The 13,259-nt window shown below is 43.1% G+C and overlaps 1 protein-coding gene across 3 annotated transcripts in view; it reads right to left on the reverse strand.

Moving 5' to 3' along the window:
* Nucleotides 1-1,105: 1,105 nt before the first annotated feature.
* The window catches only part of LOC124112131, a 30,241-nt gene continuing 18,087 nt past the window's right edge, over nucleotides 1,106-13,259 (reverse strand). For 2 of the 3 annotated variants that reach the window (XM_048383939.1, XM_046472113.2), the window contains 2 exons: nucleotides 4,601-9,109; nucleotides 1,106-4,396 (listed from right to left, as the gene is read on the reverse strand). In XM_048383939.1, the coding sequence (XP_048239896.1) occupies nucleotides 2,334-4,396; nucleotides 4,601-9,109 (6,572 nt within the window). In that variant the 3' untranslated portion in view covers nucleotides 1,106-2,333. Of the gene's footprint in view, nucleotides 4,397-4,583; nucleotides 9,110-13,259 lie in introns of all 3 variants that reach the window. The other variant, XM_048383938.1, reaches the window with a different exon arrangement.

Genomic DNA, 13,259 nt, shown 5'->3' on the forward strand with positions numbered 1-13,259 from the left:
GTCAAGACTGGGATATGGGTGGTTTCCAGACAGTGGGGATATGGTGATCCAGACAGGGGGATATGGGTGGTCTAGACAGAGGGATATGGGGGAGCACCTTTAGAATACAGTACCACAACTTCTCGTGAGGACGATCTCTGCCGTAGGTCACACGTCTAAAGACAAGCAACCAGTTTTAGTGAGAATCCGTCGGACGCGAATCCGCGACCTTCAGATTGTTAGCCTGACAGCTAACCAACTGAGCTACGTCCACACTGTTATACTTAGTGTAAATTTACCTAGTCATGCCTATGACGTCACGGAACTGAACGAAAAGGGTCAAATAGGTGATGGACACTTACGAAGGTTACAGGTAGGCATGGTGTCTCGTGACTTTAGTCTACGGACACTTACGAATGATCCCCGATGCCATTTGGCACACTCGTCCCATTCCGTAATCTACAACGAATGATCCCGATGCCATTTGGCACACTCGTCCGATTTCGTAATCTACAAGATACCGAGTGGTGAGGAATGAGCCGATATGCCGCGAACTGAAAACGGCTTCAGGCGTCAGACGTCAAACTTGCGAGCACGCATGAATGATATGGTGATATTTGTGACAGAAAAGTGTGGTAGGGAACTCTGTAAGGATGATGTGGATAATAATAAGGAACGAGGGAGGCATAAGCATGACTAGTGACGACACAACGGTGAGTTCGCTTTTGAATCAGTACTGAAAAAATGTACCCGGTGAAAGTGGCTTGTGTGAATGTTCCAGGACAGTTTCCAGTAGCCAAAGTATTCGACACAAAACCATTTCATCCTTTTTACTCGACGTTTTTGTGTGAAGAATATTAGGAGCCGCTATAGAATCTATAATAGTCACTAAACGGGTAGATTTACCTAACCCTAATGATCGTAAAGGGATGATTGACCGTAAAGGGGATCCAAGGGCTAAGGACAGAGTTCGGGGTAACCGACCCTAACACTAGCGATATTTGGATGTGTTCAGCGCCAATATAATATCCCTAATAAACTACGTTCTTGTGCATAATAATGAAAATTAATGAACCGAAAAAATAATTTATGTATATTAGTTCCCATTTATAACCATTTAAGCCACTTGAATTACGAGAAAAACGAAATAAAAAATAAATAAAAAATGAAAGTGCTTTCGTAAACTAGCGCTTGCTATAAAATGCGCCGCCGCAGGCTATATTTAGTAAACAAATATTCAAAACTCTCCACACTGCTTGGCGTATTCAATGGCATTTCATGTGGAGATGATAGATCACTGGGGGGAGCTTATGCACACCCGATGACCCCTGACGTCACAGGGCATTGTTTCGCTGGTGTGACTGGCAACAAAATACTACAAATTACGTCATAGGGTATGATCATGTGTTTGAAAAGTTTGTGGTACTGTATTCCAAAGGTAGGCCGATATGGGTGGTCCAGGCTAGGAATGTAGGTGGTCAAGACTGGGATATGGGTGGTTTCCAGACAGGGGGATATGGTGATCCAGACAGGAGGATATGGGTGGTCTAGACAGGGGGATATGGGTGGTCCAGGCTTGGAATGTAGGTGGTCCAGAAAGGGGGATATGGGTGGTCAAGACTGGGATATGGGTGGTTTCCAGACAGGGGGATATGGTGATCCAGACAGGGGGATATGGGTGGTCTAGACAGGGGGATATGAGTGGCAAAAAGACAGGGGGTATGATGGTCCATACAGCGGGTGTGGTGGTCCAGACAGGCTACATGGTGGTCAAGATGCAATTTTGAGTCCCTTTATTATGACAGGATATCCTGGACTTTTACTTGTATCACAGATTTGGATTTTCATCGTCGGTCATACCCATCAATGAAACATTTTGTTCCAATGTCAAGATGAAACAGTAAACACAGCATGTTTATACCTTGCATGAAAGATGGACTCACTATACATTGTTTGTGCAACATACACGTATTTGTAATGGGTAAAAACAAATGTCCATTCAACATCAGTATTTAAAGCATCATTCCCACTAAGTTTTCAGGTAGTATTAGCCTTGATTATGGGACTGCAGGCACAAGGGGTCTTAAATGGAGGCAAGTCGGTTGATTTCAGGACAAGAAAGTTTGACTCAAGTTTCTCAAGGCCAACTTTGCTTCTCTGCTACATCAAAGTCTATCTTGTATGTACATCTAGCAGAAAGTGAAATAATGTAATCATATTATTACACTCCATACAATGTTTCCTTGCTGCACAGTGGAGAAGTGTTTGATCTTGATTCCTACATCAGCTCCCTTCTCAACCAGTGCTTGTACTACTTCATGACAGTGGTCTTCATCAGACAACAAACTACAGTGTTAAGCTGTATCACCATCACTATCCTGGGCATTTACATCAAACACTGAAAGAAACAGTTCAACACACTCTATACACTGTTTCCTTGCTGCACAGTGGAGAAGTGTTTGATGCTTCTTGTTCTTGATTCTAACAACAGCTCCCTCCTCAATCAGTGCTTGTACTACTTCATGACAGTGGTCTTCATCAGACAACAAACTACAGTGTAAAGCTGTATTACCATCACACTCCTGGGCATTTACATCTGACACTGGAAGAAAACGTTCAACACACTCTATACACTGATTCCTTGCTGCACAGTGGAGAAGTGTTTGATGCTTCTTGTTCTTGATTCTAACACCAGCTCCCTCCTCAATCAGTGCTTGTACTACTTCATGACAGTGGTCTTCATCAGACAACAAACTACAGTGTAAAGCTGTATTACCATCACTATCCTGGGCATTTACATCTGACACTGAAAGAAAATGTTCAACACACTCTATACACTGTTTCCTTGCTGCACAGTGGAGAGGTGTTTGATGCTTCTTGTTCTTGATTCCTACATCAGCTCCCTCCTCAACCATGTCAACCAGTGCTTGTACTACTTCATGACAGTGGTCTTCATCAGACAACAAACAAAAGAGTAAAGCTGTATCATCATCACTATCCTGGGCGTTTACATCTGACACGGGAAGAAAACGTTCAACACACTCTTGACACTGTTGCCATGCTGCCCAGTGAAGAAGTGTTTGATCCATCTTGTTCCTGAGTGTTACATCAGCTCCCTTCTCAATCAGTGCTTGTATTACTTCATGACAGTGGTCTTCATCAGACAACAAACTCCAGTGTAAAGCTGTATTACCACCACTATCCTGGGCATTTACATCAAACACTGGAAGAAAACGTTCAACACACTCTAGACACTGTTTCCTTGCTGCACAGTGGAGAAGTGTTTGATGCTTCTTGTTCTTGATTCCTACATCAGCTCCCTCCTCAACCAGTGCTTGTATTACTTCATGAGAGTGGGGTTTATCAGACAACAAACTACAGTGTAAAGCTGTGTTACCATCACTATCCTGGGCTTTTACATCTGACACTGGAAGAAACCGTTCAACACACTCTAGACACTGATTCCTTGCTGCACAGTGGAGAAGTGTTTGATGCTTCATGTTCTTCATTCTTACATCAGCTCCCTTCTCCACCAGTGCTTGTAATACTCCATGACAGTGGTCTTCATCAGAAAACAAACAATAGAGTAAAGCTGTATTATCTTCACTATCCTGAGCTTTTACATCGAACACTGGAAGAAAACGTTCAACACACTCTAGACACTGTTGCCTTGCTGCACCGTAGAGAGGTTTTTGATCCATCTTGTTCCTGAGTGTTACATCAGCTCCCTTCTCAACCAGTGCTTGTACTATTTCGTGAGAGTGGGGCTTATCTGACAACAAACTACAGTGTAAAGCTGTATTACCATCACTATCCTTGGCATTTACATCAAACACTGGAAGAAACAGTTCAACACACTCTAAACACTGTTTCCTTGCTGCACAGTGGAGAAGTGTTTGATGCTTCTTGTTCTTGATTCTAACAACAGCTCCCTCCTCAACCAGTGCTTGTACTACTTCATGACAGTGGTCTTTATCAGACAACAAACTACAGTGTAAAGCTGTATTACCATCACTATCCTGGGCATTTGCATCAAACACGGGAAGAAAGCGTTCAACACACTCCAGACACTGTTTCCGTGCTGCACAGTGGAGAAGTGTTTGATGCTTCTTGTTCTTGATTCCTACATCAGCTCCCTCCTCAATCAGTGCTTGTACTACTTCATGACAGTGGTCTTCATCAGACAACAAACAAAAGAGTAAAGCTGTATTACCATCACTATCCTGGGCATTTACATCAAACACTGGAAGAAACAGTTCAACACACTCTAGACACTGTTTCACTGCTGTGCAGTGGAGAGGTTTTTGATCCATCTTGTTCCTGAGTGTTACATCAGCTCCCTTCTCAATCAGTGCTTGTACTATTTCGTGAGAGTGGGGCTTATCAGACAACAAACTACAGTGTAAAGCTGTATTACCATCACTATCCTGGGCATTTACATCTGACACTGGAAGAAACAGCTTAACACACTCCATGCACTGTTTCCTTGCTGCACAGTGGAGAGGTGTTTGATCCTTCTTGTTCTTGATTCCTACATCAGCTCCCTTCTCAACCAGTGTTTGTATTAATTCATGAGTGTTGGGTTCATCAGACAAGACAAGAATGTGTAAAGCTGTATCACCATCACTATCCTGGGCATTTACATCCGACACTGGAAGAAACAGCTTAACACACTCTATACACTGTTTCAATGCTGCACAGTGGAGAGGTGTTTGATCCTTCTTGTTCTTGATTCCTACATCAGCTCCCTTCTCAACCAGTGTTTGTATTAATTCATGAGTGTGGTCTTCATCAGACAAGACAAGAATGTGTAAAGCTGTATCACCATCACTATCCTGGGCATTTACATCCGACACTGGAAGAAACAGCTTAACACACTCTATACACTGTTTCAATGCTGCACAGTGGAGAGGTGTTTGATCCTTCTTGTTCTTGATTCCTACATCAGCTCCCTTCTCAACCAGTGTTTGTATTATTTCATGAGTGTGGGGTTTATCAGACAACAAGCTACAGTGTAAAGCTGTATTACCATCACTATCCTGGGCATTTACATCTGACACTGGAAGAAACAGCTTAACACACTCTATACACTGTTGCCATGCTGCACAGTGGAGAGGTGTTTCACCCTCCTTGTTCTTTAGCCTTATATCAGCTCCCTTCTCAACCAGTGTTTGTATTACTTCATGACTGTGGTCTATATGAGACAACAAGCTCCAGTGTAAAGCTGTATTACCATTACTACATTGGGCATTCACATCTGACATTGGAAACAACAGCTTAACACACACTATACAATGTTGCCTTGCTGCACAGTGGAGAGGTGTTTTATCTTGTTTGTTTTTTATACATGCGTCTGCTCCCTTCTCAATCAGTGCCTGTAATACTACATGACCGTGGTCTCCATGTTGTCCATAACTAGTACCTTCCACCAAAGGAGTATAGGAGTGTAGTGTATCATCTCGGAGAGCAACATGTAGAGCTGTATCACCCACTCTGTCTTGATGGTTCATATGACTCATTAAACCATTTTCAAGAAGGAATGTCACACAATTAAAGCACTGCTGAGAGACTGCCAGGTGTAGGGATGTTTCATTCCTCTCAGTTTTATCTTGAATATCTGTTTGTGCACACATGATTTTAGCCACTTGGTGGTTATGCGCAACACCTGGATAGTTCAGTGAAATGTGTAAAGCTGAGTAGCCATCCTTATTTACAACTTTAGGATCCGCATTATTATCACACAGCATGTTGACACAAGTCTTACATCCATGCATCACTGCAAGCGACAATGCTGTGTTACCATTGTAATCTTGCATATTTACACTGACTCCATGACGGATTAACCTTTGTGTAGTTGAACATCTGTGTGATGTTCCCTGAGCAAGATGAAGAGAGGCTTGTTCAGAACCATGCTTCAAAGCAGCCTTTGCTTCTGGTCCTTTCTTTCCAGATATACACTTAATACAGTTAAGTGCTATCGCTAAATGCAATAAACTCTGATTCTTTTTATTTGATATTCTCACAATGCTTTTGTCAGAATTAATCATGTCTTCTACCAGCTGATCATCATGGAAATCATTCATTAAATACAAATGCAGTGGTGTGTCCCCATTGTCATCTTGGCTTATAACACTCGCTCCCCTTTTCATGAGTCGAGAAACCAAGTGCTGATGTCCCTGCCTTGCTGCATCATGTAGTAAAGTGGCCCCATCATGTCTTCTTTGATCAATAGTGATGCCATTGTCAACTAAAACTTCAAATGCTTCCTCATCTTCCTTCAAAACAGCACTGTATAGAGCATTCTGTTTCTCATCATCAATATTTCTAAAACAATTGCTACCCATGAGATACTGAATCTTTTCAGCACTGTCAAATTTTGACACGGCAGACTCTGTAATGATCGACCTGTCAGATTTGTCTTTCCAGTTGATATCTGCTCCATTTTCACATAACAATCTGACAACATCAAGTCCCTGCCATACTGTAGAATCGAGGACACAGGATCTACCATTTTTGTCAACAATGTTAACATTCAGACCAGTCGCAATAAGTTCGCGTATGCACTGAAACATGTTGTTGCTATTCACAGATCGCCTTTTCACCAATCTGCTCTCAATACCAGTTTGCCCTTGGAGGAGATTTGTTACTGTATAGTGTAATAGTGTCCTCCCTTTGTGGTCCAAAACTGATGTGTTACAATCATTTTGAATGAATATTTCCAAAACATCAAGGTCACAGCCATAAGCAGCATAATGTACTGGTTCTAAACCATGTATGTCTTTGCTTATTATGGCATTGCTCTTACAAAGAATGTCTACTGAGTCTGGAATACCTGCTTTTGAAGCATAAAACAGAGAAGACTGTTTGCTGACATCCAGAACATTGATGTCAGCATGGGCCTCTACCAACATTTTCACACAACCTGAATCTGAAAGTTGAGCAGCATAATGGAGAGCTGTGCACTTCATGTTATCAGTCAAGTTGATAAAATTGTCATCATTAGTTGAATTCTTATCTAGCAATAGCTTCAGCTTTTCCTTCTGGTCAATAGATGATTTCAATGCAGAATGAAATGGAGTTGCCCCTTCTTGGTCCAAAGTCAACTCAGCCCCATGTTTCAACAGTAATTTAACACCATCAGCACCACCATACATGCAAGCCAAATGTAACGGTGTCCGACCAAATTCATCAGTCACATGTATATCATCACATGATCTGAGCAACAGTTTCCCTAACACAGACGAGTCTTTCTGACTAGATGCAAGGCTAATTTGTTTGGAATCCAGCTTTCCACCTCCTTCTTCAAGAAGCATCATCACTTCAAGTATATCACTTCCAGCATTTGTCATCATTGCAGTAATGTATCCATTACCATTGATTTTTAGCAACATCTCTAAGCAATGGCTGTAAAACTGTTTGTGGTCTTCACTTTGAGCAGTGAGTCTTTTAACTAAAACCTGGATCACTGTTTTATTACAGCAACTAATTGCAAGAACTAACAGCAGTTTCAGGTCAGTTGCATTGCATTCTATCTGATGAGTAATAGTGGATGAGGTATTTGGATCTATTCTTGGTGAGTTACAAAGTGCTCGAAAACACAACTTGTTTGGTTTAGCTCCATTTGAAAGGAGGGTATTCACCAAGTCATTCTGACAAGTAAACACTGCACAAAGCAAGGCTTCTTTGAAAATAGGCTGGCTTGCATATGATTCATGTCCACAGAGTGACTGGATCATCATTAAAGCAAAATCCTTCCTGTGATTCATGATAACATGGGAAAGAAACAAGCCATACTCAAGAATATTTACAATTTTGGGCATACAAAGTTTTTCATTCAGAGGTATAGCAATGTTTTTGACGACTTTCTCTCCCTTGTGCCTGGACAGTTGGTATATGTCATCTGCGTTCCATTCCCGAAATATCACATGTAAAAACTCTGTGTCTTGTAAAGCTGGGTGAAACAGTACAATGTAACGATCCTTCTCATTTGACAGATATTTCCTTAGTTTATCAGCCAAAATTGGATAATCTTGTTCCTCCAGAAAAACAATATTTCCTTTCTTGCATTTCTCCTGTTTCTGTGCACTTGTTCGGACAAATTCAAGCAGCATGACTGGTGTGCTCATTCTGATTGCTACATCAGGACTATCTTCACACAGGGCTACAAACAAGACATCATATATTGATCGGTGTGAGAATTGGAAACATCTGGCAGATTCTAAAAGATACACCCCACAAAGAGATTTTGCCACACATTTAATGTCAGCCTTCGAAGGACAAGTTTTCTTCAATCTACAAAAGGACGTTATAATTTTAAACTGCCTTTCGAATTTGCCCTCATGCTCAGATGACATGAGCTCTTTCATAGAAAGAAGTCCTTCATTCATGAAAACCAACAGCAATACAAAATATACTTCAGGCCAGTCCTCATTATCCTTAACACAGTCAATCAGATATTTGATAAATTCAAAAGGTTTCTTGAAAAATTCCACTCCTTTAGATCTTGCCTCCTCATTTGTTGCAAAAAATGTACAGCATTGTGGGAATCCTAAAGCAGTGTCCATATTGGCTATTTCTTTCATGTCTTCCTTTCTAACATATGTTCCACACAACTTGTCAAGGAACTTAAGTTTTTCTACCTCCCGGAGACGATACACTCCTTCATCAAGAATGATCTCTTTTGACCTATTTATTACTTCATATCCAAATATTTCTGGTTCACCTTGAGTAATGATTTCTGGCCGTGACGTAATCACTAACCATATCTGTCCAGACTCCACAAGTGGCCACACAACATCAAACTTTTTCCTCCACTCTTCAAGACTTGATTGGATCAAATTAGTTCTCCCAAAAATGTCATCAACCAGAACAACAAACTTTTTAGCATCAGAAGTACTTGATTTGTGTATGTAATTCCACTCATTTGGTAACGATACCTTCACCGGTATCCTTGAACATGATTTTGCAATCCTTTCTAACAAGGTATACCCCAGATGTGACTTCCCTGACCCTGACCTCCCCCTGATGATGACACTGCCACACGCCTTCAGATGTCTGTAGGCAGCCCTCTCCGTGTAGGTTGGAACATGTTTTGTGGAATCTCTTGATCTGATCTTCAGGCTGGTCTCCACTGAAAGAACAAACTCAAGTCAGGTATCCATGAATTATAATTCAAAATGTGTAATGTTTCTAGATTGCTAGATATCAAATATTGTATACTTAGCCTGCATTACTCCTAAATGCATTTACTACTTTCTGTTGACAGAAAAGCTGTGTGAGGTCCAGCTGAAGAAGAAGTTGTTCCAACCAGTTGTGAGGCAGACCCCATCACAAAGGACCTACTGCTTGAACGTAACATCTGAAGACAACATGGGGAGGCAGCTCTGCAACTGGTGGCCCCCTTAGACGTCGTAATGCAGGATAAATATATACTAGCCACATAAAGAAACTGTGCACAGAGAAAATATAGATATAAGGGCACACCGTCCACATATGAAATATAGGTTTGAACACAGCAATTATTGGAGACATTCAAACGCTCATGCACGTGCCATGCGATATGACGTCATTGATGGGGGCCTATGGACGTGCAATGTGTTACTGCACGTGCATCCTGTGCAGCTGTACACAGCATGTGCAACTCAAAATTCCCTGTCACTTTGGAAAGCATGATCTGTGGTCATTCAAAAATTGAAAACTTCTCAGGCGCAGACACAAGCATATCACAAGCAAATCATGCCAAGATTGACAGCTGCACAGCGTCATGAAGTCATTGGAATGATCCGAGCGGGAATGAGGCAACAACAGGTGGCAACACATTTCCAATGCCATCGTAACACGATATCGGCATTGGTGAGGCGTTATCAGAACACAAATGACGTTGCCGACCACCCACGTTCAGGACGTCCCCAAGTAACGACGCCAAGACAGGACAGATGGTTTCGAGTTACACATCTCCGACACAGGTTCCAAACGGCAGTAACGATGTCCCAGACAATTCCTGGATGGCACCGTATCCATCTCAACACTGTCAGGAATCGTTTACGACGCCCTGCCATACGTCCCATCCTGACACACCGTCATCGAGTCAACCGTCTAGGATGGTGTCGAAATCATGTTCGCCAAACTCGAATATGGTGGAGAAATGTTGTCTTTACAGATGAATCAAGGTCCAAAATTTCCCACAGTGACGGGCGCCAACGTGTCTACCGGCGTTTGGGAGAACGTTATGCACGCAACTGTATTGTGGAGAGGAATCGTTTTGGAGGTGGCTCTGTGATGATTTGGGGTGGGATAACAGCACGGCACCGAACCCCTTTGGTGGTTATTCAGGGCAATCTCACCGGTGTTGGCTACAGAGATCAGATTCTGAGGCCTGTGGTCATTCCTTTCCTGCAACGTCATGGCCCGGGATTGACATTTCAACAGGACAACGCTCGTCCTCACACGGCTAGGGTCGCAATGGATTTCTTTCACCATAACAATGTCATGTTACTGCCATGGCCTGCAAATTCTCCAGATCTCTCCCCAATAGAGCATGTGTGGGATGAAATGGAGCGCCGTCTGCGTCCTCTTCCACATCCTCCAGATAACGTCCGTGACTTGGCACAGGATTTGAGGAGGATATGGCAGGCCATTCCCCAGGCCTTCCATGCCCATTTGGTGGGCTCCATGCGTCGCCGATACACTGCTGTGATTCACGCACAGGGTGGTCATACCCGTTTTTGACTTTGTGACTTTGTTGTTTGACCCCCTACTCCATTTTGATCTTCTGACGTCATCGTAACAGATGTTGTTCAGGTCCCGTTGACATTTTCTAATGGTCCGATCATTCAGCTGCTACAGCGTCTGCATCATTTTGTTCTTGCTGTGTTGTATTTCAATCCAGAATATATTTTCTCCGTGCACAGTTTCTTTATGTGGCTAGTATACAATTATACATATTTAGATTTTACTAAATGTTTTAACATATCCTGCATTACTCCTTAATGCATCTGAATTGGAGAGTACGGGGGTGGGCACACCTTCAGATGTGGTCCTCAGTACATCACTTGGAAAATGTCCATGGAAAGAATTAGAGCATGAGGATGTCCAGGTTAAATGCAGTAATCGGAAATAGTGTGCGCCAGAGTCTAAAAACTGACTTACCAGGCCAATGCTGGCCGTATAAAGACCCTCCTATTGAGCGTGTGAACATTGCGCAAGTCCGCTCAGACAGCTGGAAAATTTGCATCTGGGATTGGTGACCTGCTGGGTGACAACCAGAGGGCCAAAACTGTGTACACCTTCGACGTCTTCAAAGGCCCAGGTAGTGGCTTGCAAAGTCCATGTTGGATCTCAAAAAGCATCCTTCCAGGATAGATCTGATGCACCAATTACTGTAGCGAGCCATCGACTAGGTGACTGCCCGGATCTCATGAGGATTGTGGTGTCTGGGAGGATGGTGTGGAAGGAGTGCAGGAGGGATTGCAGTTCCGAAATCTTGGTCATTTTTCAAAGCCCTGGAACTGCCAACACCGAGTTATTGGCTACCAGGTAGGTAGTGATGGTGCTGCCCTTAAGGTATAGTACGGATAACAAAATATTGGGCCTAGAATTGTGGGGACGTTGCAGTGGGGTCTTGATGTTTTTCCTTGCAAAAGGATTCAACAGAGCACTATTTATTATCATAAAGACCCGAGGCGGATGGTGTGTGTGATATGCCGGCCACTAAGGCGTGATCAAAATCAGAGCGAGGCTCTTGGTTGTCCTGATCTTCTACATCGACTTGGAAAGAAGTACAGGTGGTGGAAAAGCGAACACACTTAGTCCTTCCCTAAGGATGCTGAACATGACTGTGGAACCAGAACCGGAGAAACATATGTCCGGATCTGGAAGTTCTGGCTGGTGGCAAAATGGTTGATGTTTGGATGACCGAGCCGCTGACATATGAGACTGTAGGAGAGAGTGATCTGTCCCCTGGTTGCCCAGACACCAAACCACTGTGATATTGTCAGTTGAGGTAGCGAGCTGGGTGTTGTGGTGGCGATCCTTCCAGTGTGACATCACTAAGATGAGCCCCTCCAACTCCAGGTTGTTTATGTGCCATGCGTGCTGCACATCAGACAACAGCCATCAGGGAATCGCTGGCTTTGATACTGGTCCTGAGCAGTTTCAAGGTTGTTATTCAGAAGTATGGAGGACGCTCTAGGTATAGCTCGTTGAAGATGGAGATTTTGTGTATCATCCTCATTTTGTCCAAGTCCTTGGGGACAAGGAAGATTGGCGAGTAAAAGCCTAGTGTTATGGCTGGGGCGCTCACAATCTCTATAGCTTTCTCGGTCAACAGAATGTAGATTTTAGCCACCAGATGTTGCTTTCTGGGGTAAACTGGGGAGCGGTAGTCAGAGGGGGTTCTGATGACAGGGAGAGGAGATATCCGTAGGGCAAGATGTCTGTGACGTATGGGTCTTCCAAGACCAAGGAATGCGTGTCCAATATGGCCATTGAAGAGGGAAGTCACAGACCAGGGCTGGGAAAGGAGTCTGCAATTGAATTCAAAATCCGCGTTGATGGAGGCAAGGGTAATACAGTGCACAGAGGAGGTGGAGTAGACGGCTGGGACATACCATCAGGGGTCTCCGGAGTCTCCAGTAGAATGGATTCCTGAGAGTCTGAGATCCTCATCGTGTGTCGTAAGGTCTGCTTTGCAATGTATAATTGAAGATACTTTGAAAAGCTTGGCGGGGAAAGGGAGAACAAAAGTGACACTTATGTCCCTTAGAGCAGAGGCCAGCATAACCAAGACACTATGCGTGAGGGTCCTTAAGTGACTTCATACCACGACAAAGGATGCAGTAGGCAAGCATAAATCTGCAATTAAGCAGAAGTTGCAATACCCAAATGAACCCAAATATAGGAGATAATAATCCAATGTTTTGAACCAAGTTTTATGGAGGTTAACCAACCAGGAGAAATTTCACATATGTTTCATAAATAATGAACAAGTAAACAGGATAAACAGATTAGCTGGACAAATTTACTGGACACAACTTGTCGGTCTGGTGACAAGCAGTAATGTGAAGATGTGTGACGTCATCACTTCCTTGGTCACATAGGCGTTGCGATGGGGTCTGCCTCACAACCGGTTACAACAACTTCTTCAGCTGGACCTACCGAGGGCACGTTTTTCTGTCAAAAGGAAGCAGAAAATGCATTAAAGAGTAATTAAGGATAAGTTGAAAATGTTAATGTTTGCCATGTGAGTTGTGTCGGTAGCAGGCTGTAAAGGACAGTTTTTG

The sequence above is a fragment of the Haliotis rufescens genome, unplaced genomic scaffold, assembly GCF_023055435.1.
Source record: "Haliotis rufescens isolate VD_foot unplaced genomic scaffold, xgHalRufe1.0.p SCAF_5, whole genome shotgun sequence".
Classification (NCBI taxonomy): Eukaryota; Metazoa; Mollusca; class Gastropoda; order Lepetellida; family Haliotidae; genus Haliotis; species Haliotis rufescens.